We start from the raw sequence: 27995 nt of genomic DNA, 5'->3' as shown, positions 1-27995 counted from the left end.
TTTCTTTTTTTTTTGTTCCGTATACAATGAACCGGAGTAAGTTTAGGTGCGCGATCATATTTTCCTTTAACATCTCGGCATGACGGAAGAAGTGAAAGATACCCTTGTGTTACGGCCACGAAACATACAATAATTACGTTGCGTGTATTTAACGTGATAACAGATTACGTGAAGTGGAACCGATATTATGACTTATATGGTGTGTCGTTTCATAATGTTTTTGCACATCCATATGCGTAAAACGAGCACAAGCATGAAATATGGTCCAAGATATAGCGATTACGCTGACAAGCGATAAAGAATTTCTCATATCATATATAAGAGCAATAGACAATGCTTACTTTCTATAATTTTGAAATTGAAAAGATGTTGCACACGCGGCAACTTAATGGCTTAATGGAGAAACGTTTCAGACATTTAAAGACGTTGAAATATTATTAGCGGAGGAATATAATAATAATAATTAAAAATAGTCTGAATCGTTATTATGCTATTTCGATTAAATTTATTTCTGAAATATACCGTATCACGGTGAATGTTCTGCATAAATTTGTATAATCATCATAAATAATCTTAATAACGTAATAACGTGCGATCAGTATCAGTACAAGATGCTAATAATACGTTACGAGAATACATATAGTGCTCCGGGAATTTATATTAACATTCTAGCTAAAGATAACGTAGTTCAAAAGATATTCCACAAATATTTTAATCATCCATGCAGAGCGCGCTTGTAACTTCCATAAATGCAACCATATTTCTGCGAGTGCTCTTTCACTCCCTTATTCAAACCTAATTTCTGTAAAACAGTTTAGTTTCTCTCTCTCCCTTACACACGCGTATATTATCTTCTACTTCATTCTTTTTTCGTTTTGCACATTACATGTTAAAACATTATTACGAGTACGGTATGTAGGTAGGTACTTCGCTATGTGAGGAGATATTTACGTGAGTAACATCGTGTGTGTGTGAACTCACATGCGCAGCTTAATCATTACGTTACGTATGGGAATATTATTTATAATATTATTTTTAGTTTAGGTAATTAGCGGTAAAATACTAATACGAATACATTTTCCTTTTTTTCTCCTTCCATATCGTTTTAGATGCGTTCTTTTTCGTTTTTTGATTACGGACGTCTATTTGAAACTGCTCGCCGTTTATTATAATGCTGCCTTCGTTCAGTTAAATTAACAAGGTATCATTTTTTCTCCTCGATTTACGTACTTGTTTCAAACTGTATTCTACAATTTTACCGCGCCAGCAAAAATTTTGCCTTGGTGCACAATACAACAAAGATTCTTTTCTTTTGTTCATATATATATTTATATAATATATACTTATTACTTTTAATAATATATAATATAGTATTGTGTACAATATGATTTTACGTCATAATAGTCATTGGGCGATCCATGCGATAGATCCTGACTGATTTAATCTAAAAAGATGCGATTTTCATTCTGCTGCGTTACGTATATATATCTTCATCCCTTCGTTATCTCTGTACAGATTAAAACCTCATCTCTTTAATCTCGTAATAAATATACAACATATTCGTTTATTGCACTTCGTAAAATAATAGTAGAGTCAATAGGAATTGTATTTAAAAAAAAACAAACAAAAAAATGTTTAGCTTCTGCTCAATCATATGCTTTATTAATCCTTATTAACATCGGTGGACATGCTTCGGATAACATTTAAGACTTTTCGATAACGGATCAAGACCTATGCATCGATCGCACTATTATGGAGGAGAAAAAAAATAATCAGGTAATAATTTATATATCTCGGTTATTTCTTTCATGTTTATCTTTTCCTTTTTTTTACGAACTCTAAGTAAGTAATACCAACAACGGGTTCTATATCTATGGAAAGGTCTACCCTGACACCAAATTACGTATTTAATGTACTAAGAGTGAGATACTCGTCCGGTAATGTGGCTCGTGTTTCTCGTACATATGCATGTACGAGCGTGTACAACCGTGTGTTTCTTACTTTTCTTCGGGTTCCTGTGCTCTCTTTCATGAATATCAGTGTCCTCGCAAATCTATACACGTGCCTGCATAATTTCTAATAAAACACCAACAACTTAGAAATGCGCCTAGGTTTACTTGAAACAATCAAGGGAGTGAATGTTATGTAAATTACGTTATGGATTTTAACACATGAAGTACTTTACATACATTTTACGTCAATGATTAACGCGATTCCTCGCATCGACAAATCGATTAAAATGTTTTTCTATCTATGTGTACTCGTGTATGTGTGTACCTTCGTTTATCAACACGGCAGGATAATGAAATAATTACTTTTCGTCAAAATCTTGGTAAAGTTCGATCTCGCCAAGTACATACATACATACATACATACATACATATATATATATATATATATATATATATATAAATGTATGTATGTATATATTGTATAATTATCATCATTCATTCAGCAATATTTGGGAAGATGCGTTCTTGAAACTCAGCGGTTTTACACTCGCGACACGTTACTTCATTTTTCAGTGCGTGAGTATTCTTCATGCCTTCGTATTACATGTTACATTTACGTTCGTTAAATTGTTCTCGATAGTGTTCACGAATTCAGCGATATTTTATTGCTCATGATAGGATACTACTTTTACTCACCTTAGTAAAAAAATAAATACCCTAAATTTTTATGTGACGGACCTATATATATAAATAAAAATAATTTACTATACTTCATTGACAAAAAGTTTTATTTCTTGCCATTTGCCTGAATTGACGTATCGAAATGTCTGAAAAAACACAAACGGTACATGTTTCTCTTGCTCATGAATATTCATTTTTTATATAAAATACGTATCGAAAGGACTGTTTTGCAAGAAGAAATTAGTTTGCAGCGCACCATGTGCATTATTGTTTTATTTATAAAGATTTCCCAAGCAAGGCAGAATCATGCTAGTTGTCTTTATAAGAAATTCCATGTCTGAATGAAACTTGCTAAATCGAATACGTAACGAAATTATCCTATTCGCACGATAAAAACTTCCGGATTTTAACAAGACTCAGATTCGTTTTCCAGAGTGTTTCTTCTTCTTTAAGAAAATCGACGTAGAGAAGAATTGTTGTGTATGTTAGAGTTACTTCTAATTGTACCTCGGTATAGAAAGAGGATATTTAAAAGTACCCGAAGTCCACGAACGCGAAAGATACATTTGTTGTGTCGCTGGGGGCGTCGTAAATTTCACGCCTCTTTTAATTTCCTTTAACAGTTGTATGAAGGAAACGAAACGCTCATGCGGCGTTGGAAACAGAACGCTTCAGCGTCGAAACTGACGAGGCTGTTTTTTCCGAAACCGCGTCACCTTATACTTCCTCCTCCGGAACGACGATACATTCTATAACAAGAGGGATCTAGCTAATCTTCAATGAAAACTCGCACATGCGAGGTAAGTTTAGCGACAGATCGAAGATTAGCTAAATCTTTCGTTCGCTCGCTCATCTCTTTGTCATTCTGCAATGCCGGTTCGCTCGTGCATTATTCGACTGAATAACTTCCTTCTCGCAGAGTTCCGTTCAATGAATTAATCATAATAATGTCACTGCTGATAGTTCGAGATAATTCGAGTCATATGACCGTTAATTCTTCAGCTTCGGCTCGTTTAACTAGTCTACTCACCGGCTCGACGTAATTATTGGCTCTCCATGGCAGTATCGCGCCAATTCGTGCGTTCATCGCTTGATAATCGCGATGATTCATGTAGCACCCGATTAACAATATACATTATACGTTCTAGGAATCAGTCACAGGCTGAACCCCGTGCGAAGCGTTCCGCATGTCGCTCTTCAGGGGCTAGCCAAATAAGTACGTAGTTGGGGGAGTGGGGTGCGTTCTTTCTACGCTTCTACTACCGTAACATCTACTTATTTTTTCTTTTTCTTGCTTAAGAAGAACAAAAGGGAGAACCGACTCAGCAAGGCATTCATCGTACCTTTCTTATTCATCTGGAGAAGACCGCTCTGTGCATCTGCCAGACCTCCTAAATTCTCACTATCTTCCCCCTCGATACGATATCCCGATGACCGTATCCGCAAAATCTTCCACTCGCGAGAACCAGTTCACCGATTCGAAGATCGGAAAAATCTTTTTGTCAGATGTTTCGTACCTGTTTCTTGTATGCGAAGATGAGAGGAAGAGAACTGAGGATCATCTATGTGGTCGACCTTACCAACTACTTCGCTTCGGAGTCTTCGTCCAGGCCGCTCCAGTCTCTTGTGTCTTCCTTTAAAAGAAAGAGAGTCGGCTCAGTAAGGTATCCTATGTGGGTACCTTACTGACTGCCTTCAGAAGATCGCTTTGCGTTTTTTCCAGGCCGCTTACGTGATGCTGTTGCTGGTGCTGAAGGGCGGCGCTCTGCTGCTCCTGCTGCATCTTGGCCTGTTTCTCCGCCTGCTGTTTCTTCATCATATCTTGCTCCTCGCGCTCGCGTCTGGCTTGCTCGTTGATCTCTTTGACCGCCCTCAACTCCTTCTTCAGCTTCATTCGCCGATTCTGGAACCAGATCTTGATCTGTCGTTCCGTTAGGCAGAGCGCGTGCGCGATTTCTATTCGTCGTCGTCGCGTTAGGTAGTGATTGAAGTGAAATTCTTTTTCTAATTCCAATGTTTGGAACCGCGTGTACGTTTGCCGGCCTCTGCGTCTCGGACAGCCATTCGGACCTGGAAATGTTAAGAAATCTAATTTTTGAGATACCTCGATAGTCTCTGAACATTTCGAGAAATCATTTAATCTGTCATTAAGTGCATTCTTCATCTTTAACGGCAAACAAAATTCGCGGACAGGTTTATAAATCAATTTTGATGAAATTAAGATATTATACAATAAATTCTCTGAAATGCTGAATATTCTTAAAAATTTTAATATTTATTAATATTTCACACATTCGTTAAAATGTATTCTAGTAGGTATTATGTAAATATATATTAAAATATACAATTATAAAAATTAGTATTTATATATATATTCCATATTTCTGTAAGAAGAGATTAATTGTTTCGCCTATGTCTCTGATAACTTTTGGCCGCAAAGCGGAAATGGTTCCTCACGTTTGATGAATAACCTCAGGTGCTCCCCGTAACCCATCACAACTCTCTCCTCACTTTCTCTCTTAAAAAAAAGCCGTACTTTCAACCGACCACTTTATTGTAGAGGGTTAAAAAGGTAAAAAAGGATGAGCAAAAATAGAAAGTTCCCAGGAAGTTCTTACCAAGGTTACAACAAACCCTTTCTTGTAGTGCTGATACACCCGCCCAGCTTTCTCCGAGAGTTAATGTCATAACCGAAGACTTCGAGTGACTTTGAATTTTTTTATGGCGTTTAGATAAGAATCGAAACGTCGATGCGATGTACGTGTGCACAGGTAAAAAAGTGCGCGAGGGAAGATGTGTGCATCTGTGAGGCGGAATCAGGAAGAGAATATTATAAATTATGGCTGCAACAACGTACTGTCATCAAATGTCAATCAAACTGATCGACTGCACTGAACTGTCGTATATCAAATGTGACACTTCCATACAAAATATCATGTACTTAACAGCGGAGTTTATAATTGCCAGATAATAATTTATTAACGCTCTCTCGAGAAAAAGAGATGTGCTTACGTTTAACAACTACGTGCATTTGAAATAACTTCTTTATGCTACAATAATAGCATTGCTGAATTTCGAACAACGTATTTTCGCAATCAATTCGAAGGTAACTTCACTTTCAGTTGTCGCCACGGGCATGGCGCGTCTCTTCCGAGGATTGCTAAGAAACCGGTTCCTTAGTGCAAAGAGTGGATAGCCATAATACCATCATTCCCGAAGCGACGCTGAGTGGCCATATTATTGCCTCGTGATGAAGCAAATGCGTGCTACTGACCAATAAAAGATAGCAAGACTTTCCGTTCCACGTTATTTTATGAGAATACGAGGATTATATCGGCACGCTAAAAAGTGAGAAAATTAATTATTATGTTAGGCGAAACTGAGAAAGAATGCATTTATGACAATTAATTTTGAATACATTAAAAAGAACGTATGTCGTAATAATATTTTATGCTTTGCTTGGTGTGAGACAGATCTTTCTCTGCATTAAGAAGCTAAAAAATCATGAGAAAATAATGATACGAATCTCTAGTTGCTGCTCATCGAGAGCAATCAGCAAGTAATCGTATAGGTCATTAATTAATCCAGACCACGTTTAAATGCCGATTAATCAAACTAAATACATACTTATGACAACACAACTTATCATATATTACTTTTATATTAGTAACAAAACAGGCAAGAAACAAGAAACAAAATTTTCAAAACATCGCTACAATATTTGTATCACCGTCTAAACGTGATCCGGATACTTAGTTAGTTGATAACGTAATAACGTAGACTGAAATTATGGAGAATGTACATCCAAGTCGCTTATACTTCGCGGAATAATAATGTCGAGAAATAAAATTAGTAAACAGCAAGATGAGTATTAGCCCTTTGACAGATTGAAGGTAGCAGTGCCATATTTCCTATCTGCTGTCACAACACAGTCATGCTGTTGTGATCGAGCGGTCGAATGATACGCGCACGTGCGCAATTCCCAATGCAGGATGACCCATCAAATACGTATCGCTCGGAACCGAGCAGAAAACTCTTGGAGAATGCAGAGAATGCTGATATTGAATTCAGCATGGCCGTTCTCGCCAGTGCGGTCCAGGCTTTTGCGTCAGTGTACGCGTGTACCTGAATCAGCGACCACATTCACAAATTCCGCTTTTTGCGTATGTGTAGAAGCTAGCCCGCTAGTCTGTATTAGTGCGAATCAACACGGTTTTTAGCGTGGCCGTGTGTGCGCGTCAGTTTGGCACACTACGCCCGCTGCAGCCACGGGGTGGTTACCGAAGCCACCCGAAGGGTGGGACATAGGTTACCTTGGCAACCAGAGGGGAGACCATTCCATCCTCCTGGCGGCATATCACGCGAGAGCAAGCCTAGCAGCCAGAAAACTCTCGGTTGCATCCTCTCTACCGACCCTAGGAGAGCCCGCCACGTCGGTCTTGGAAGGACGGGTGAACTTGATTGCGCCCACTCCATTCGCCATAAATATGCCCCATCGGCGAAGTGCTGGCGCGAGCATTATCAATAATTTTGACGAAGAGAAGTAATACCAGTGTGCCAGAATTTATTTAGCCAGAATAAAACCACCGATGCGGAGGCTTGTCCGCACCATGATGCCGATATTCGTCTAATAAGATTGATAGTCAACTTTTCTGAAATTTTACGAAATATTTCGAAGAATTATATAATTTTAAGCAATTGTTGAGAAAGAGAGACGTAATTAATTAGATTTTACTTTTTATTATCAAAATTTAAAGATTCTTCATATAATCGAGCATATCGTTAAAGGATGAAGACTTATACATGTAAGATATGAAATAATAGACGTCGTTTATCCAAAATCTTGCAGTGTTAATTAGCATTTTGTCATATAAATGCTTCAATGAAACAAATAAATTATAGTTAACTACTGGTGGTCCATTGCCACCCCACAAGGGTGACACGATAGGATGTGCACTCAGAAATACGCCATTATAGACGGCACAGGCCTGTGTCTAATTAGGGTCATATACTAAGTTTAATATCCGCTTTAGCACGCAGCTCGGGACTTGGGGAACAATTGTGGATATTGCGGAAGTTTGTCACAGCCTGCGTCTGCCAATACATGCGTTCACAATTTATCACTACGTACCCGAACTTGATCTTTCGAACAATTCTAACTGTTCCACCCATTTTTCTACCTGGCTACCGAAAAAATGACTCTTCACTTCTACCAAATGAAACAACAAGCTTTGAAAATGCTTCACACTGATAATCCAATTAAAAATCGCGCTTCAGAAATTTTAAAGCATGTGTAGCACCACGTGGTACACGATATCTTCAATTAACTTCTCAGGTACTTCTCGTGGATAACACTATGGACAATTTCAGAGATTACAGCATAGTAACACGCAACAGCTCATCATCCGAGAACGCTGTACATACGCGAGTCGACACGTGGTATTAGATAGAGTTCATGATGGCAGCATCGCGACAACATCGCCAGTGCGACGTCCAGCTTTGACAGCACCCGCAAATCGCAGCTCTCGCATTTAGATGCGTCGCGTTACGATGCAACTCCTCTTTGTTCGGCCGATGGAGGGACCACGCATGAGCCCCTCAGCGATCCATTCATAAATATCTCAAAACGGCTTAATTTCGCGACGCTGCGGGCAAATAAAATCTCGAGCCGGTGAAAAATGTAGACAGTTTGCCAGATGGAGGGGAATAGTGGACGAGAGGCGAAGGGGATGAGAGGAGAGATACGGCGTAGCCACGACCCACGACTCGCTTGATCGCCGTCTCGGGTCACTGCAGCCTCTGCCAGAACGATAGAGTTGGAGGACCGGATAGGAGGCATGCTAAGGGAAGAGAAGGGAATAGAGGTGGAATGCGACTCTGAAAGAAACAGCAAGCAAAGGAGAGAAACAGAGAGAGAGAGAGAGAGAGGGGGGGGGAGGGAGGGAGAGAGAAAGTGAAAGAGATATGTAAAGAAATGCGAAGGATGGAGAGTGCCAAGGAGGAAAAATGCCCACGATAACTCCGCCGTCGGTTCCGTCTCGATTCCAACTCCGAGCGCGATTTATGCGGCTAATCCGCGCACTTTTCTTGCCCACATCTTGCCCCGTCGTCAGATATCCGGTTTAGCTGTTAATTCAAGGCCACTCGCCAATTCTCGAAGCTTAGCTGGATGCAGGAAACGCCGTTGTTCTATCTAGCGTTCCTTAAATTTGGGGCATCTTTCTGCGACATTCTGGATTCTGGATCCTTCTCAGGCACACCCAGTTTGCGCACCCTGTTTGTTGCCCCTGTGTTGCTGCAGCTGCAGTTATCAGGAACATAAGTCGCATGAAAAAATTCGACGGCTGGAATCTGGACCGAGATCGAGGTTGCAGAGAGCTCGCGTGAATGTTTGCAAAAATGTTGCGCGCGGGAATTCGCGGGCTATGTTATAATTCGCGTTCCGTAATCGATAACGTACAGCTTTTCTGCCGCGGCCCCAGGAAAAGCTTATATTCCCAATGTTTATTGCCAGCAGCCAGTACGTATCCGATACCACCGCGGGAAATGCATTATGTAAATTTTATGCGGGCTGCTGTTCGCAGGTAATTATTGTAAAGCGTTACACGAAAGGGGCTCTGATTAAATCTACTTTAATTTAAAGCTAATTCAAATAAGATGTGCAATTATGCCAAGGAGCTATAATACTTATAATTAGATAATTTTATAATCCAAATACACATATTCTGTAAATTAGCATGTTATTGGGTTCACCGGAAAGTCTGTGCGAATTTTGCTAAAATGCTCGAGCGATATAATCGAGCATATCACAATAATACATATTCCTTCTCGATATGATAATTACCAATGCATTGTTATGGAATACATGAAAAGATTTAAAGGATTAATCTTGGAACCAAAATGGAAAGGTGTGCACGTTTGTATGTATGATTATATCAGAATATTAGACAAATCTAATTATTTTAACTATCAATAACTAATAAAATATTTATATTTTTGAAATATATAAATCTCTCACTTTTAAAGCAAAATTCCAAATATATAGTATGTGTGTGAAGAAAGTATCAGTCTTAAAAAATAGACAAAAACATAATCAACCTGAAATTCTTTTTTAAATTTATAAAAACTGTTGGAACAATCTCTCCGGAATGTAAAGAAAAATATGAATAATTTTAGCAGATTTGGGACAATTATTGTTTTTGACCGCGTATCGCTACTTGGCGTGAACCAAACCCACATGGAGGCACTCACGAGGCGCGTGGTTGACATTTAATCGTCTCTTTAGATTTACGACGATCTGGCCCTATTGCCGCTATTATGACACAGCAGTCTACCAGCTATTTTGTCCCAGTCGGAATAAATGACTGTCCAGTCCATTTGAAATGACTGCCGCTTCTCGTAGCCCATTTCTGAAATCTTCACGCAGTCTTATCAGAGAACAGTACCCGTTTTTCTAATAATACACTGCCAATAAGCCACATGTATAATATGTGGCTGATTATAGCGAATTTAGTGTAGAATTTAGGCTAATTATATACAAAACTAATGTCTGCAATAATTATGTATACATATAGACTCGTAAACATAAAACATTTACTGATATTAGAAGCTCATTAGAGTTTCAGAAGTTTCTAATGAAGAACAGAATATTAAAATAAAGAGCCACTCCCACAGTAACTTACGCGGGAATATTCACTTCCGTACTCATATCAAAACACATATCGTTATTTATCTAACAAAAACTTTATGTTAATATCACGAGAACAAGCTCAAGAGTTTCCACTGATTTAGGAACTGGAGCATCTTCATGCTTTGAGGGACATGGCGGTGGCTATGGCGGCAAACCTGACACTGACATTAACCACCGCGAAAACGATTTATCGCTTCCCCAGTTATCACATACAGGAGGGCGGCACGAGCACCAGGAGTAGTTCGCGAAAGAGTCACATAGCCAACTTTCTCAATACACACATTGTGCAGTATTTAGCAATCTAAACTTGCAAAATAAGTCATTAATTCCAAGGATAAAAATTTCTAGTTTCATCAACTACTTTCGTGAACAGATTTTTATCTGTTTATGAATAACCGATCGGAATAATCTGAGTCAAATGGATTTTATTTTATTGTGACAAATTTTCACTTGTAACTGCTAAAGATGTTTGATAGAAAAAGCTAGACATTTGACTGTTACTCAGACCAAAAGAAATTAATTCCAAGCTTGTCCAGAAATTCATAATCGAGGAGAAGTGCAAGTCTACCTCATCTGGAGGTCCACGAGTACGCACAAGATGATGCGAGAGTTGCGAAAATGATATCAACAGACCGTTTTCAAGTTGGACACACAGGTGTGCGCGCACGCGTAGCGTTCATCACGACCAGCAATAGACTTAAATCCTGATTGGTTGGACAGCTAGTTGGAGACTCGTGTGCAAAGTATACAGGTATGCCGAGGGAGACGTTTGTAAGGGCGGGAGCAAACGCACACGGACGCACGTTGAGGGGTACAGCGTCCATACATATACCGAGCGGCAATAAAGGATTCCGACAAGGATGGATGGTAAGAGGGGGAAGTTCGTTCCATTGTTCCCGGTGGAACCCAAACGCCATCCATAAGGGTGCCTCCCATTATCCGGCATGTATCTACCACACGCACACGCCTTACCGCGCTCGCGCTTGTACACGGAGGATACCTAGGCTCACCCGCCCCCAAAGATCGAGGGTACCCAGATGCGTGGCGCGGCGGTACCTTTTCATGGTGTGTAGCCGTGTTTGTATGGCGGCCAACTGTGCCGCCACAACGTATAAGAACTCTAATCTCGAAATTGTAATGTCGAGAGGAAAATTTATAAGAGGGATCAAAAACGACCATGCCATGCACTGATAGAAAGCGTCTTGGGAGGAGAGCCATGCAAACCGTTCTCTGCATATTTCGGAGTTTCGGAAAAGATACAGGTAAACAGATAAGGTGAAATATAGGTGACAAAAGAATCTCTGAAGAATGCAAAACGTTTGTGACTAATATCCGTTTAATTGCTGTTTAATTAAAGAAACAAGGAAAGAAAAAAATAATAATATACATAATTTGAGCAAATCTTTTTTATTAATCTTCTCTCAGAGAAATGTATTGAGATTTCCTTACTCTATTAAATTGATACTTAAGCCTGTATTAGAATGCATTGCAAATCGCTGTTCTTGTTGAGAGACTATTGAAAGTACTAAATTTCATATGACATCTACTGTCGCGTGAGCAACATGAACACGCAGATAGCGCGTAAATATAATTGAGTGCTCGTGAACGAGGTGTAAACGTCACAGCAACTTCTATAAAATCAATAATTCATCCGTAGACCGAAGGAATTCCGGCAACTGTCCATTTCTCGTGCACACGTAATGTCACATAGTTGACGGAAGTAAATGTAAAATCACAGTTTTGTACCTTATCAAATACAGTATATAACTTACATTTTACTAATTTATATAGCGTGACTGATCGCGCAATTTGTACCGTCTCAAATGAGAATGCAAAATGTGACTATGTCCGTTTTTTTTGTGACGCTTTGATTATGTTACACAGTTTATATATATTTATTTAAGTTGGTTCAACAAAAAATCTTCGAAAGTGTTAGTGGCGGTATCTCTCAAAAATAAACCAGTCGGCAAAGCGCCAGACTCGAAATATGTATAATCTTATCCGGAGAAAGCGGGAGGGCTCTGTGATACAAGATTAAATTTTAATTTTACAATAAAGAATGAAGTATTAGAATGCCGTTGGCAAACATTTCTTCCCCTCTTAAGGCTCGTAGCTGAGTCTTGCTATCCTCTATATTCTGACTAACGGTACCCACCCCCATCTCTGACGAGGCAACAGCGCGAACAGCTACCCCCATAGAAATCCCTAAGACTCTAATTACGGCCTTACATCCCCCACCATCTCTTTCTGTCTTTCTCTGCCTCTCTCACGCCCTGCAGCACCCTTTCCGACCATTGTCATATTTTCCGACACTCCCCATGCCACCACACTCCACTACAACCCACCCCCTATGCTATTACATGCAAATGCCACGGTTGTCTCTTTCCGCTAATAAAAGTCGTGCCTGTGCAATTTAGAACATCCGACGTCGCGTCACTATGGCTTCCGAAAGATACGAAACGAGATGCAGAATAAGTCCGGAGAGACACCAACGTCGAGGAGATTATTACTTATTAGCACAGTTAAAAATAGTCTTTGTACAAATCTGATGAACAAATTAAATGTCTTTTTTAAATTATATATACACACAGTATATATTATTTTGTCAAATACAATAAAAGTAATTAAAAATTGCGGAACTATTTTAGATCTGTTCATAACTTTCGTTAATCTCAAAATATGTCTACTTATTCATCGGTAGAAAAACATTTATGTTAGCAATAAAACTGAATGCATGTATTGTTAATTACCAAATTAGACATTAATACATGTTACTGACTGAAAAATTATAATATTAAGAATATTTACGTATATGTATGATTACCATTATGCGCTGAGAGATATTAGAATTCACATAATATTTAATCAAAGCACGTTGCGGTTTTACGATATTAGCCGGTGTTACGCACCCTCCTTCATCCTTTTTCTCCTTTCTTCATTGACGTCATTCGACCTAAATATCCGAAATGCTTGGTAAAACCTAATAAAACGTCTGATGAATCCATCGCATCGCGGTATCTTCCAAATCCCTAATCAGTTCAAACTTTACAATTCTTATAGGTGTTCATCTCCCCAAAACAATAAATATTAAATTTATATTTATGCAGTGCGCCAAGATCCTCGTGTAAGAACGTACCCATTGGCGAATTACCGTCAATTCAGACAAAAATTTCACACTGCGCTTAGATTGCCTATAAGACATCACGTACTTTCGTAAGGGACTTAATTCTTAGTTCACGCGAAATCACAGTGTGCTTAGTTGTGTGTCCACGACTAATCTATAACTTAGAAAACTCTCGCTAGGTAAACATACGTACAATAACAGCTGTAAGATAAAAGAACTCGGAGAGCATCAGGCAGTCCTCCTCCCATCCGGCGCACACTTTCATACATGCTTCCTTGCTGCCTCTCTTGGGCTCTCCGCCTCAACTTGGACACATCACGCGAACAAAGGGGATTCCGCGCACATGCGCACTCGATTTCTAGCAGTGGTAACGATTCTAGCTCCTGTTATATCCTAGCACACCCTCCAGTTCTCCCTCTCTCTTTCTCTTCTCTTTCGCCATCCACTAACTCGGCACAGGCTACGGGAGCAGCTTCCATACACAGCAGAAAAACAGTGCGCGAATGTGTGAACGTGTACACGAGCGCCGAACACCGGAGGCAGAACGTGCATATCTCGGTGTTTGAGAGTCATATCAGAATGTGCATAGTATGTGCGTACGGAGGTGCATATTGCACAAAGAAATCTAATGTGTATGCGCGCACGTTCAAGCACGTATGAACTGACTACTGACGAAGATGTAGATACACAACATGTACGAATTTATATCGATAATAATCAAATACATAACGCTTATACAAATACTGCAAGATATGAAGGACAAGAAAAAGGAAAATTGAACCAAATTATTACCCAACGCTAACGCGAGGTACAAAAATTGGGAATGGTACCTTTAGTTTTTATCAGAGGACAACGGTCGTGATAAGTTATATCAAGGATGCACTGTAAAACAGTATGCTGACATACTTTGTGCGATAACTAAACCGAATCTGTCTTCTATGCAACTCCTATGGGTCTCCGAAAAATATTCTCATGAAATGTCTACATACTTATTAGATCATCAGTTGAAAACGCAACAGTTTTCAAAGTATAACTATACAACGGGAGTGGAAATATGCATTCAACAATGCATATAATTTACGAATGCAATTGATTTACGTTGAAATAAGACTAATGAATGGAAAAGATCCGCGTACATACTTATTCCTTTAGAGATATCTTTTTGCACAATTACATAATAACGGCAATAAGACATATTTTATTGCATAGCAACTTAGTGCGTTCCCACATTCAATGAGTAGATTACACAGATGATATTGAAGTCGTTTGGGGAACGGGTCGTCTTACAGACGATTGAAGTCTGGCGTCTCGAAACAGTAACTCTATCTCGTTGAGATGCACGAACTCTTCAAAGAGTTGCCTATTACATGTTGCATAAATACATTCGGCAGTCAAGCGTTTAATCTACACGTCATACGTCACGTCACACATGTATACACACGTGCAATCAATGATCGAGATTATTATAAACCACTCGTATTATATACGTTTAGCCATCCAAGTAGCAAAGTAACGTCAGAAAACATAATGACTCCATCATGTCGTCTTCTGACATTATTCTGCTACTTGGGACGCACAAAGTATTGCTTTCCAATAATTATAACGTTATATATGATCGCAACGCCAGAGAAAAGATATTTGGTACCGTTTGCTATCGGTTTATTATTTGGTGTTGACTAGAGATCCTGAACCAGAGATCGGCCAATATTCCGCCATGGGGTAAAACCGGATATGATGTTTTTGTTGGGCATTTTGTATCTATTTGATTTGAAACAAAACAATTATTGGACTTACTTTTGAGATTTTACATTAGCTAATAAGTTACGAAGTATTTTGCTTGCTGGACGCCGTTGAGTGCTGACGTGCTTTCCACTCGGGATTGTTCTTGCCACGATATTTTATCGATTATCGAATATTGTATCGATTTGTTTGACAGTCGTTTCTAGTAAAAAATAATTTGTTAAATTGACATGTACACTTGAAAAGGACCAGAAGCTTGGTCGAAACGTTTTGTGATATAGTAATAAATTTGCCAGTTCGGTCGGAAGGAAAAAAAGGAATACTTTTATTGATTCATCCTGGCGATACTAACTTATTATTTGACTAATAAGTTACATTAAATTATTGATATTATGAAGTAAAATACATATCTTATTCTGCGTTTTAACGTTAACTAGTTTCGATGAACAGTATGGTTAGGTCGGTTAGGATTTCTTTGTTAGATATATATTTTTTTTTCCTGGTCTTCCCTTTCTTCTGGTTGTACCCCACGCACGCGAGCCAATCAAAAATCGATCATCCATTGGCCGATCTCTGGTTCAGGGTCTCCAGTATCGACCATCTCGCGACATCAATTTCCCAGAAGGCACTTCGAGACACCACGTCGTCCTACCATCAAAACTCCGCGTTTCGCGACTCACCCTAACCTCCTCTCGCTACTTCCGGTTTCCCCGGTCTCCTTTGCCCGGACGAACTTGCCGATCCTTCCCCCTGAATATCCATGGCTAAAGGTCTATATCGCGCACCGTCAAACCTGCCCGAATTGCTCGTCGTCGTGTTATGCAAATGGTCACATTTGTTACGATAGTGCCTGCCGGGGGTCGTTCTCCACTACCGTGTTATGCTTCGACGCAGCGTAGAGACGCTGAAGAGCACGCTCTTGGCGAAGAGGTGCACGGTTTGCCCTGTCGCTATATGGCTGTACGGCTTACGCCGCGCCCGGGGATCGTCGAGCACGTTTTCTCGCCTGGACAACATCGTTCCGTGTGTCAGCGCTGTACATTTCCGTAACTACGCGGACGACGTTTCCCCCAGCGTCGAGCACGGGCACTCCCGCGAAAATATGAAACACCTTAAGACCCGTCGACTCCTTTATCCGCCGCTTCTCCGCTCGTATAATGGAACAGTCAGTGAATAGTGATGCAAATAATGGCGTCGAAACAACGTCATCTTGATTCCCACACGTCGCAACATTACGGGGATGAATGAAATATTTGAGAAAATTCACTCGGTGATGGTATCAAGTATATTTAACGTTTTATTGCAATAATAACAATTTATTATGCATCATTGCATATTACGAAAATTAAAAAATGTTGTCCTTGTTGACTTAATAATGTTGTCGCTATTAAGAATGGCTGTAGTCGACTTCAATATTTATTATATTTGAAAAGCTATTATAGTGATTTGTTGATAATTTGTCAGGTAATAAAATTTTTCATGTCGTAAATTCTTCTTCCTTATCAATTTGTATAGATAAATGTATTAGTTTATTAATGTATTAATTTATGTAATGTGACAAATACACAAATAATTTATGTAGTGCTCTGAATTGAATAAGAATATAATAAAAAATGTATTCATCTAAATGTTAATCTAATTCTGCATTGCCATCATTGCGAGAAGATTAAAAAATATAAGATATTTTTGTTAACCACGACTTGGTTAATATTTCTTTAATTTATTAAAACATTTTTATTGTATATTAATTAATCATATGCACATATATATATGGAAAATGTTTCATTTGGCATCGCTGAGCGATAAGCGTACACTGTAGACTGTTTGTTTGAAATAATTTAATGAGATTACAACGGCAGTCGTGTCAAGATAATGATATCATTATTTAGAGTTTCATTTGACGCCATAACACTCCATTAAAACGATAGTTCATTCTTCTTTCATCAATGACACAGAAATGTAACTGTCTGAAGATCGTTAATGAGAATCTTTACTTACTACTACCTACACGTGCGTTTTTAAGCTATGTATTAAATGGACAAATACATAAACAAAAAAATAAAGCTTTATCGGAACCTCATATTTTTGCATTTGGACAATTTCCGTACATTGTTCATCTTCAGGCATTTCTTCTTTATCTTTATGAAACTTTACGAATATAACATTGTGTGCTCTAATTGAATTATCAATTATCCTAAATATTAAGAAATATTTTGGAAGTATCTTGTTCATGTAATTTGTTTTACAGAAATGCAGACTTTTATTGTGCGATTGTAATCCTCTGTTTTATCGTCACAGACAAGTACTTATAATTAGGCAAATTAGTCACTTGTTAAGCAATACGATTCTGGCACAACGATCTCAGATATATTCATCGATTCGAATAAATTTGCAATTATTAGCAGTTTGCCCATACTATAAAGCAGTCTTTGTAGAGTTATTGTAATCCGATTAATAGTACACGTTAAAACACGATGCAGGAAATTATTTTAATGATTGCACATTTTTTGAAAAGTTTCAATAAAATAAAAATTACACTCATTTCATTTTACTTATACTCTATTTTGTTGTAATTGTGAATTCCAAATAAAAACTTGATTTTATCTATCGCTTTTAGTTATTAAAGAACAAAAGCATATACAACATATATTAATATTTTTATACTATTTATATACTATATATATTTATATAAACTTTATTGGAATTTGAGGAGTAGCATAAGCGTACATCTTTAAGTACAACTGCTTCTTGTTACTTTATATAGTTATCCCAAAAAACAAAATTTAATCCTTAGAAGCTTGAATTTAGATATTAGAGATGTGCAACATCTATATGTGATAAAGTTTGCACGATATAAATGACTACTTGTTATAGACAAGTAGATTAAGTGATGATGCAACTTAGATGTCAAAAGTCTTGAGTGCACAAACTAATATAGGCATTAATACACATAATACGAAATAGTAACTGTGTCTTTTCTCAGTCTTTAAATTCTAGATAGAATTATAATCCTATTGACTTCATATTAGCATTTGCGTCAATCTTAAACATAAAACGCATAACATAAGTTTTTAGACTGTATCTGTGTGACAATTATTTAGAATAATGTTTATATATCTAATACTTTATTATCTAGAAATTGAAGAATAACGAAATCCTGTTTACCTTTATACATAACATTTGTATTTCGGGACATGTAAAATCAAGGTTGGTTTTCAAGGATAGAAGGAGAATGAAATCAGCAAGAAAAAAAGAATATGGATGCACGTGACACCCTTTACTGTGAACGTGACGAGGTTGATTTTCGTGTAAGATACGATCGTCAAAGCCTTTACTTTCACTTGGCTCAGCACAAAACGGCACCATGATTTACACGCGTTTGAAAAAACTCTTCGACTCTTGCGCTAGCTCTGCTTTTCTCTTTTCGTGAATCAGGTAAAGTTTGCTGCTTTTTACGATGGCGAGAAAGAACGCGTAACGCGCGACAAAGGGTGCGGTGAAAGTTTACGCGTGGAAAGAAGGGACTTCTGGAGAAGGGTTGATGTTATTAACAAGAACTGCATTGTGCCACATAATTATCCAAAATAACAACGCAAGATATGCTAAATGCAATCGTCGTGCCTGCAATCCTGAATATTTATGATAAAAGTAAAGAATCTTCTAAATTAAATCTTTTTAAGAATAAATCTTTCAAGACGCGCGTTACAACTAATGTTACAAGAAGGCAAGAATGTGTTAAAAATTAAGCAATTGTGAAAGAGATCTATCGAAATTTGTGAAGCTGTATAATATTTTAAGTTTCTCCCCCTCCCTTTCTAAGGGTTTTGACTATTACACCAGTCAAATCGCTAGGTTGATCGTTTGAAATGCGTTACATCGCAGGATATCGCTTCGGAGTGGTCATCGCGTAAATGTGCGCCGATATTCGAAATCGACCGGCCGGTCTGAGGATTTGACTGGTGTGATGGCTTCGGCACGCGACATAACGGGGTACGCGCCGCCGCCGTATGACCATAAAATAAATGTTTGGGGTGGCGCAGGCGGAGGCCAAACCTGGCAGCGTATAAACACTTATATAACGGCAATTAAACTGCTTTTAAGGCCCATAAAACTGCAGTTTCAATAATCTCTGTGACAACACGATTCTGACCTGTCTCCGGAAGTGTGGCTTCCCTCGGGAGACGTCAAAAGTGGTCATGCTGCACCGATGACTGTAAAACTTTCGATCGTTGTCTCCCTCTCCCCTCTCTCAAATTTTTCGATCGGCCGCGTCCCCCAAAGTCTAGCTTTTATGGCCCGCTTTATAATCAACCCTCGATACCTTCCGTACGTCGAGATACAAATGTCGCGTTTTATCATCGCACGAGGACTAGGTCTTCCTCGCAACAATGTCTCGTGTCGAATTTGGCGTTTATCGAAGAAAGCTGGGTTTGGATTAATGATCAATCAATCAATCAAGATCATAATAGAGAAAAATACAGAAATAAAAAGCATCTGTTTACGGCATAAAGCACAGTTTTGAATAAAATTTCCCGGGTGAAGCTTCGACGAGACGGCTGTGCCTTTTTCTAGCCAATGCCGAATACCTGCTGGATGCTGATGCGAACTGAGGCGAGGGAGGAAGCATTTACGTGTGAGAGACGAGGAGAACCAATGAGATCGGAGGCGGGGGAATACGGAGAGAGATCCAGGTAGGGGAGGCAGGGGCGATGAAATGGGATAATACCGACGCTGCAGGACGCGGCAGCCATCATCGAATGCTAATGAGGGGTTGGCGGCTTTTGGGGCAGTGGACTCTGTCCGTAGAGTGGTGCGCTGTTGCCGGCGGATCGGCCTGATTATAAATTATACATTATCTCCTGCTAGTCCCCGTGTACACACCGTAATCTAGCTAGGCGTTCGCTGGCCTCTGAACCCCAATGTCGGAACTCCAATGTCAGAATATATAGCGTACCAAAGATAGATTAGAAATTCGTACATCGTCCTGTAGCTGACAATTTCGCTTAGTCATCACATTCTGGACCGCGTTAAGCAATGTATGATTTTATCTTCGGCTGAACACGTAAAAATCTTTACGTGTCTTGGCGAAGCTATTTTTGAAATGAGAGAAGATGAAAACTGTGATATGTCGAGATCAAGTATATCTAGTATCATATAATAATAAATATATAGTGTATTATGTACGCGAATTTTAAAGTCATGCTCAACAAGTGTCCCACTAATAACCGCATACAATATATGACTGAATGAAACTATTTTTTTATAATACTTTTCTCTAGGAAATAGCACAGTAAAAGCGTCTGATTCCTTAATTATTTCTTTTCATGAGAAATCATCTATAGCCAGTACAGTGAAAAAACACGCCGTTTTACGTGTCTTAAAATGTCTTTGCCCTTTATTCTAATCGACTAATTAAAATAAATTATACAATTCTTTTACTGATATATAACTTCTAATATATCTAATATCACTTTAATTTATAATCTTTAAGATTTCGCATTTTACATCATTATTTATATAATTTGTTTAAAGTTAGTATTTCATTATCGATGAAATAACTTTAGTTTATATATTGGGTTGGTCGGAAAGTTCGTGCGGTTTTTTTAAGAGATGGCGTTAAAACATTATCTATGTTAGAGGGTCTCTAATCTATGTCGTGAGTGACTTTAATCTATAACATACATACATATTCTGAAAGAGGACATTTCAACGCGTCATTTACGAATAAGAACAATTGGATCGATTGAGGTTTGTTAATTTTACATCAATGGAAAAATGGAAGAAAATAAGATGCATTTTCGACACATTATGCTATTGTATTTCAAAAAAGGCAAGAATGCCGTTCAGATAACAAAAACGATTTGTGCCGTTTACGAAAGTAGTGCAGTAACTGAAAGAACTGTTAAGAAGTGGTTTGCTCGCTTTAAACGTGGTGATTTTAACGTCAAAAACTAAAAATGCTCAGGTAGGCCTTCAGCGGTAAATGATGATCAAATTGCAGCATTAATTGAAAGTAATCCATGCTACCCATAGACATATGTGTCTATGAGGCTACACGACGCGAGACATCGCGGAGATACTCCACACATTTAATTCGACTATTACACAACATCTTTCAAATTTGTCTTTGAATTTTACTTCTAAACAACCGCACAAACTTTTCGAACAACCTAATATTTATCATAGAAATTATTCATTCAATTCAAGAAATAATTATATGTTGTCCACGATAAATGACGTTATAAAAATAAAATATGAACTAAAGTATGAGTAAAATATGAATGGAGTGGAAACTCTAAATAAAAAAACAGCAAGTTCGAATAGTGACGGACGAGTATTCTTATTCGTCAAACGATTGTATATGGAAACATATTATTCTGTAGGCATGTAGTTGTCTAGTCGACTAAGCATTCCTTTCGCAGTTACAAATTTCGTATAGCGATCACGCTGATGCCTATTTGAAATTATGATCCGTTCGGTGTAAACAAACCATCGCGATAAAAGCCAGCGACTGAAGTTTTAATTTTATCTAATCGGTATTTACTGCGCTATTGTGAGTCCGTAAGTGGCCGTATAAAAGATAGTCACGGAGATTATTCGCGACTAACATTATCACGGTGACGACAGGTGTAGTTGCCCATATACATGTCCTTCTTGCATGCGCAACTAACATAAATGAATAGGTTAAGAACTTAGAGCGTGCAGCCTGGTAGCACGATTCACATAAATGACCGAAAACGATGACCTTGACTTTCCTCTTGGACGCTTGAAATTGCATAATTTTTATCGTTGATCGATTGAACTAACAGCCCGTGTGTAGGCCTGCGAATGGTTGACAGCATCGTAATTGCTCAATCAGACAGAAAACACATTTTTGGAAATGTATTCATCTCATACTTCCAATTCTAAAAGCGTGATGTACAATGGCACACGTTCAAACTCGCTGGCCAACGTTATGTTTGTAAGTAGCAAAAGTGTAACTAACAGACATAGAACATATATGTACTCAATTTGAAATACTACAAGTTTTTAATATATTTTGTAATGAGTATTTCATTTATAAGAAAATGTGTTTTTATTTATATACGAGAAAATACTTAAAATTTAAATATTTCGTCTATTCGCAGAAATATGGAATATATATATATATATATATATATATATATAATACAACAGGTAGGTGTGAAAGAGAATGCTAATAATGACAGTAATTGATAAAAATATTTGAATTATCAACAGTGATTCGTACTCACCGCACACCACTCTGTCAAATGGACTCATCCAATCTGGAAAATAAAAGGATCCGTTAAGACATCTGAACGATTCAATGAAACACATTCAATGAATGAAGTCATCCTCTGTCTTTTTTCTTACAATATCGAATGAGATAATGCACAACGAAAATCAGCATCATGCGCAGTTTAAAGCTATGAAAACTACGCATGCATTTAAGAGAAGCTTATAACACGACACGTCGCAAGATCTCTCACGCATATTATGACAAATCACAGAATCATAATATTTCAAATGCATAGCATGTGCATTAAGATACAGCTGCGAAGACAGAAAGCGCGAAGAAAAGTTACAATCAAGTTACGATAAGTTTTCCATTCTTTTTCATTGATCTTTATTCAAAGCATTATATCGATTAATTTAAAAGAGATTTATAGATCGTCAACGTGATTTTGGTCACAGCTTTTGCATTGACACAACCTCGCAAAATAGAATTGATAAGCTGTGTTGTCAGTTGAATCACTAGCTTCACCGCTAAACCATAAAATTATTCTTATGCACCTATAAAATAGATAAGAAACTTATTGACGCATGAATAGACATAGGACAATAAAAGTGCTCAAAAAAATCGTAAATTCTTCAGAGAAACACGTAAAAGCAAATGTAAAAGCAAAAATAAATAAAATCAAGATTATCACGACAAGAATAACAATAATATGAGATTGTTTCGTGTTATTTAGAACCTGCCAAAGCAATATAAAAATAAAGGATAGTGTTATAAATAATAGGAAGGCGTTCCGACATAAAATAAAATGCGAGCATTACGTGTAAATTGATAACCGAGCCGACAAGATTGAATGGAGTGATGCGACCGAATAATCAGAATATAAGATTAAATTATCCTGTGAGTCATGATCAAGAAAATCAATTACGCCAAGAAGATAATTGCCGTATAATTTATGAAAACGATTTAGCTTTCTAGATAATACCGGCGCAAACGCGCCACTTAACGTAACGAAGATTGATGCACGATTAGCCGTTTTGTTGATCGTGTATTCTTTGCAGAAATTGCTTAGTAAGCGATTATAAAATAAGCAGAAAATATACAACTGAATTATATATCGCTAATCAGCAGTATCGTCACGCGCATTAGGAATTACATGAGCGCGTTTATGATTCGCGACGGGCATAATGCAGGACCGCACGAGTTGGTGGAGTGGAAAGTTAACAAGTCAATGCCAAGTATTATTATAACGTGTTGATAGCAAAACGGGCTTCGAAAAATAATTTGCATATTCGAAGATTACAACTTAATCGCGATATATTCCGTGATTCCCCGCCTTGTAAGTGCGCCTGAGTGTACGTTATATTACTACGTGTGTTAACACGAGTGCATTGGCAGAAACGAGAGATCGCACGGCCAGCTGCCGAGGAATTTTCTTGTAAAATGTGGTACCACGATAAATAACTTAAAGCCGGTTGAGAGGCAGCATGCGCGTTAATTCGTTCATCGCGTGAGTTGAGCGTAGCCGGTGAATCGCGTCCGAATGTGACTAAACAGCGATTGTTGCAATCGCGCCTTATGCCTGAGGTTTCAACGGAACGGCTCAAGAAATAAATCAAATTCGCGGCCGGCAGAATTGTCATGCTATTCGCGAGACAAGGAGAATCGTGGAGTGCCAAGTTAGCTGATTTCTTCCGCGCTTTCAGCGAAGTTAACGAGACTCCCTCTTCCCTTCTCCTCCCTTTTTCACTCTTTTCTCGCGAACTTCTCAGAGTTATTTCGCGCGCCATTGGTACGGTGTCACAACAATATCAAACGCGAGAAACGCGGCAAAACGTGTCGTTTCGCGGTGCCGCGAAAATATGCAGTTTTCGCGCGCGTCACCGTCAAGAACGCAACAACAACGAGCCCGGCTTTTGCGGCCGTTGCGCCGTTCGCCGCAAATACACGCGATAAATACCGTCGGCGCTTTGTCCTAGCTAACACGTCGGCAGACAAAGAGTTGGACAAGACGCACGTATGTAGACGTACGAATAATACAATGTATTACACGCGACATCGGAGTAACTTCGAGTTTCGTGCAACACAACAGCGTCTGGAAATCTAATCCGCCATGCGACGTGTATTTTCTTTAATGGCCGCCTGCGATGTCCGTGTACTTTTTCGAAAACTACTCGTTCTTTTCCGCCTAATTTAGCTGTTCGGAATTGTTGGATATATTGTTACATCTGCAGCGGTAACGACGTAGGTAACAAAAATCTAGTATGCTGATGTGTATGTTTAAAAATGGTGCAAATAATATAAATAACTTCATCCTCATGGAACTGGAAGCGATATTCTGAAATAATTTATGAAAACGTGTCTCTATGTTTTATATATGCATACTTATTGTGTACGTGTGTGCGTGTGTGTGTATGTGTACGCTGCATGTATACGAGTGTATGTGCGCGCGCGCGCGCATGTGGGTGTAACTGATATATCTTTTATATCTATATACTTCTTTTATCTTCAGTTATACATTGTTCGTTATACTGTAATCTTGACATTTTCGTTGAAAACAGCTTTAAATTGTTCAAAGAAAATTATGTAGCAGAAAGCATCTCGTAAATATACTAAATGTGTGTATGTGTGTGTACTAAAAATAGAGCATTTTGTAACATATGTAATACTTGACGAATTTACTATTTCATAAATAGGTTTATTATAAAAATAATCAATTATATGTATAAATATATATAATTTGCTAATTATATATATAAATATTCTCTCTTCTTTTTGGTTTTGTAACATCGTCATAATGATATGCTTATGAAAATTTACATTAGGTAAATTATATGTTAGTCATTAATATATAAAATCAAAAGATCATTTGTTAATCTCTCATATTAGTATATGACTAATAAATAATAATTTAATAATATATTTTTTATTACTAAATTATTATATTTATTGTATATATAACTACCCCTTACTTACATTTCATATCTTTTTTGATTCTAATATTAATTATGTAATTAATTAAATTGATAGAGATCAGTTTAGTTTTTCTGTTATCATTATACTGAAAATTTCATGCAAGTCATGGTCATTAACATATATTCATTAATCATGCAGTATAGAAGAACAATATGTAGATTGAGTATAACAGTATTTATAATCTACATATTATTAATGCGCAAAAATAGTCTTGTATTGTAGCTAATCAAATAACTACATTTGAATAATTAATTATGTGATAAAATATTTGATTCAATATAAATTAAATATAACAATTATACTTAATTTATAAAAATATTGCGGTTGCAGTTCTAATAAGGCGACTTTTGTAAGTTCTTTCGAGACTTGAAACAAATACATCTGTGTATACATGCGTATATGTATGTTATTCTCTAAGAAGCGATTATCCTGACAGCAAAAAGAATCGTCGCTGAACCGTCAAAATCAATAACATGTATAATAAATAGCTTTGTATACTGTAAATAAATCAATGCGCGAAAACAGTCAATTCCGATATTTCTCGACTTCTATATTTACATCATCTGTCGTTATTTCCATTCGACGAATATGATAATAAGATATTTAAAAAAAACTGATACAATGCAAAATAAGCTTCTCACAAAACACTCGCCACAAAAATGTGAAATATTTCACGTCATAATTTTATTTCTGTATAAGCTATTGCTTCAAAAGTTATTTGTATTACCCATAATAATCGAACAATTGCGGCCGTGATTCTCATGATGACACGTTGCTTCTCATATACACGCATTGTTAATCAATAACAATTATTAATGATAAAAAGAAGAAAAGTTGATATGTCCAACAACATCGAAGAAAGACTTACCAGTAATAGACATCCATGGATACCGAGGTATGTCCGAGATCCCAGGTTGACCCGTAGTAGGTTGTTGGCAGGACGTCAAGGGATCAACGACGGCCGATGCAGCAGCCGCTTGATGGTAGAATTGTGCCGCCGCTGCCATGGACGCCGAAGCAGCCGACACGGCCGAGGATGCTGATGCAGATGAGACGAGACTACCGGGTGTAGCACCATTCTGATGATGGTGACCGAGGGTATAATTAACCATAGGATCAGCCGATGTAGGTGCCACATTGCCAGTCAGGCTGGCCGTATAACGACAGGACTTGTCGCCGGTTGCGGCGTCCACGGCGGCGGCAGCAGCCAAGGCTGCGCTGGATGTGGACCCAAAACCGGGGACCATGCTGGACGTGGCGCCGAACGCGGCGGCCGCAACTGCTTGCTGTTGCTGATGATGATGATGCGCCGCCGCGGCGGACACGTAGGGATACATGGTGGATGTACGTGCCGCCGGTGATGTCGACGCGGAGCTTCCTGAGTGCTGAGGACTCGAACCCGTCGGACTCGGTGAATTGTGCTGTTGTGCGTAATTGACTGCCGCGGCCGCCACTGCAGCCGCGGATAAACTCGATTCTAGGCTTGCGGTGGCCGGACTCGTCGTGCACGCCTGAATAGTACCTGGATTCGCGCTTGAGAACAACTGTTGAGGGTGGAATTGTTGGTACTTAGCAGGTAGCATACTATCAATTATGAATTTCGTACTCATATCGCCTGTCGGTGCCGATGTGGACTTGATGCCGAAGACACGCCCGGACCAAATGACCGGGACGAGTGTCTCAACACCGACACCGTGGCGAGACGTCCACCGGCTGCTGCCTCATCGCGTAATCCGTACAGCACGGATTACAATAACACTGACGTTTTTCCGATCGACGGGAGAACGTTTCTTGCTTGGGAAACACGCACACTTTTCTTGCAGCTTGCTGGAGAATCTTTTCTACGTGCTCTATCGCTCCCCGTTCACTATCTTCTTCCCTATCAGCAATCAGCGTCCACTTTTATTGCCACTTACGCAACTCAGCACATTATCACAACAACAATATAGTACGCGGCGGGATGCGGCCGCTGAGGACGATTGACCACGGATCACCGACTGTGGGCCGCGATGGCAAATGACATGTCCCTCCTCTTGAACTCGATACTAGAAGCCACGAGACGCAGATCTTTACGTTCGAATTTTGGTCCGCAACTCGAAGTAATCGTGCTTTCTGATTACAAATCCATCCAAATCAGGATAAGAATCGGCGATAAAGCAGTGGGTCCTTCTTCGATCAGGCCCACCCCGGAAGACCCAGCTGTGGTCCCAGCTTGGAAATTGGGCTGCGACGGCGAACCCGGCGACGGCACGAGGAGAGAGAAGAGAAGAGCGTGGCCCCTGTCAGGTGTTAGAAGCCGTTTCTTGCGTACTTCTCGGATAGTCGACGAATCCTTTATGGGCCATGCATGAAGGTACTATAGCCCCCTATCCCGAACGCCGCGTACTACAACCCACGGCCAGCTAAATGTAACCCCTTACAATAATGGCGCCGCTTGTCTCTCCGTTCTGTTCCCCCCTCTCTTCTACGAGTCTGGAGCGCGCCGGGGTACCAGCTGGTAAACAGAGCTGTCCAATCGTGGCGCAGCCTTACCCAAGATGGACCAATCACGAGCGCGCTAGGCGCGCCAAGATGAATGGGTCTCTTTCTCCGTCG

General features: G+C 38.8%; 1 protein-coding gene across 2 annotated transcripts; it reads right to left on the bottom strand.

Moving 5' to 3' along the window:
- Window positions 1–27631, bottom strand: LOC105282174 (homeobox protein abdominal-A homolog). Of its 2 annotated transcripts, XM_011343945.3 has the most exons (4): window positions 26269–27560; window positions 22441–22473; window positions 4366–4703; window positions 1–4267 (listed from the first exon to the last, which is right to left on the bottom strand). In XM_011343945.3, the coding sequence occupies exons 1-4, from the start codon at window positions 27008–27010 to the stop codon at window positions 4217–4219; spliced, it is 1164 nt and encodes a 387-aa protein (XP_011342247.1). In that variant the 5' UTR covers window positions 27011–27560; the 3' UTR covers window positions 1–4216. The 2 variants fall into 2 exon arrangements, with proteins under 2 accessions (XP_011342247.1, XP_011342246.1); XM_011343944.3 differs by having other exon boundaries at window positions 1–4703; window positions 26269–27631.
- Window positions 27632–27995: the final 364 nt, after the last annotated feature.

This window comes from Ooceraea biroi, chromosome 10 (assembly GCF_003672135.1).
Source record: "Ooceraea biroi isolate clonal line C1 chromosome 10, Obir_v5.4, whole genome shotgun sequence".
NCBI classification, from domain to species: Eukaryota; Metazoa; Arthropoda; class Insecta; order Hymenoptera; family Formicidae; genus Ooceraea; species Ooceraea biroi.
The sequence above is the reverse complement of the archived record's forward strand: the minus strand, read 5'-3'. Positions and strand labels throughout refer to the sequence as shown.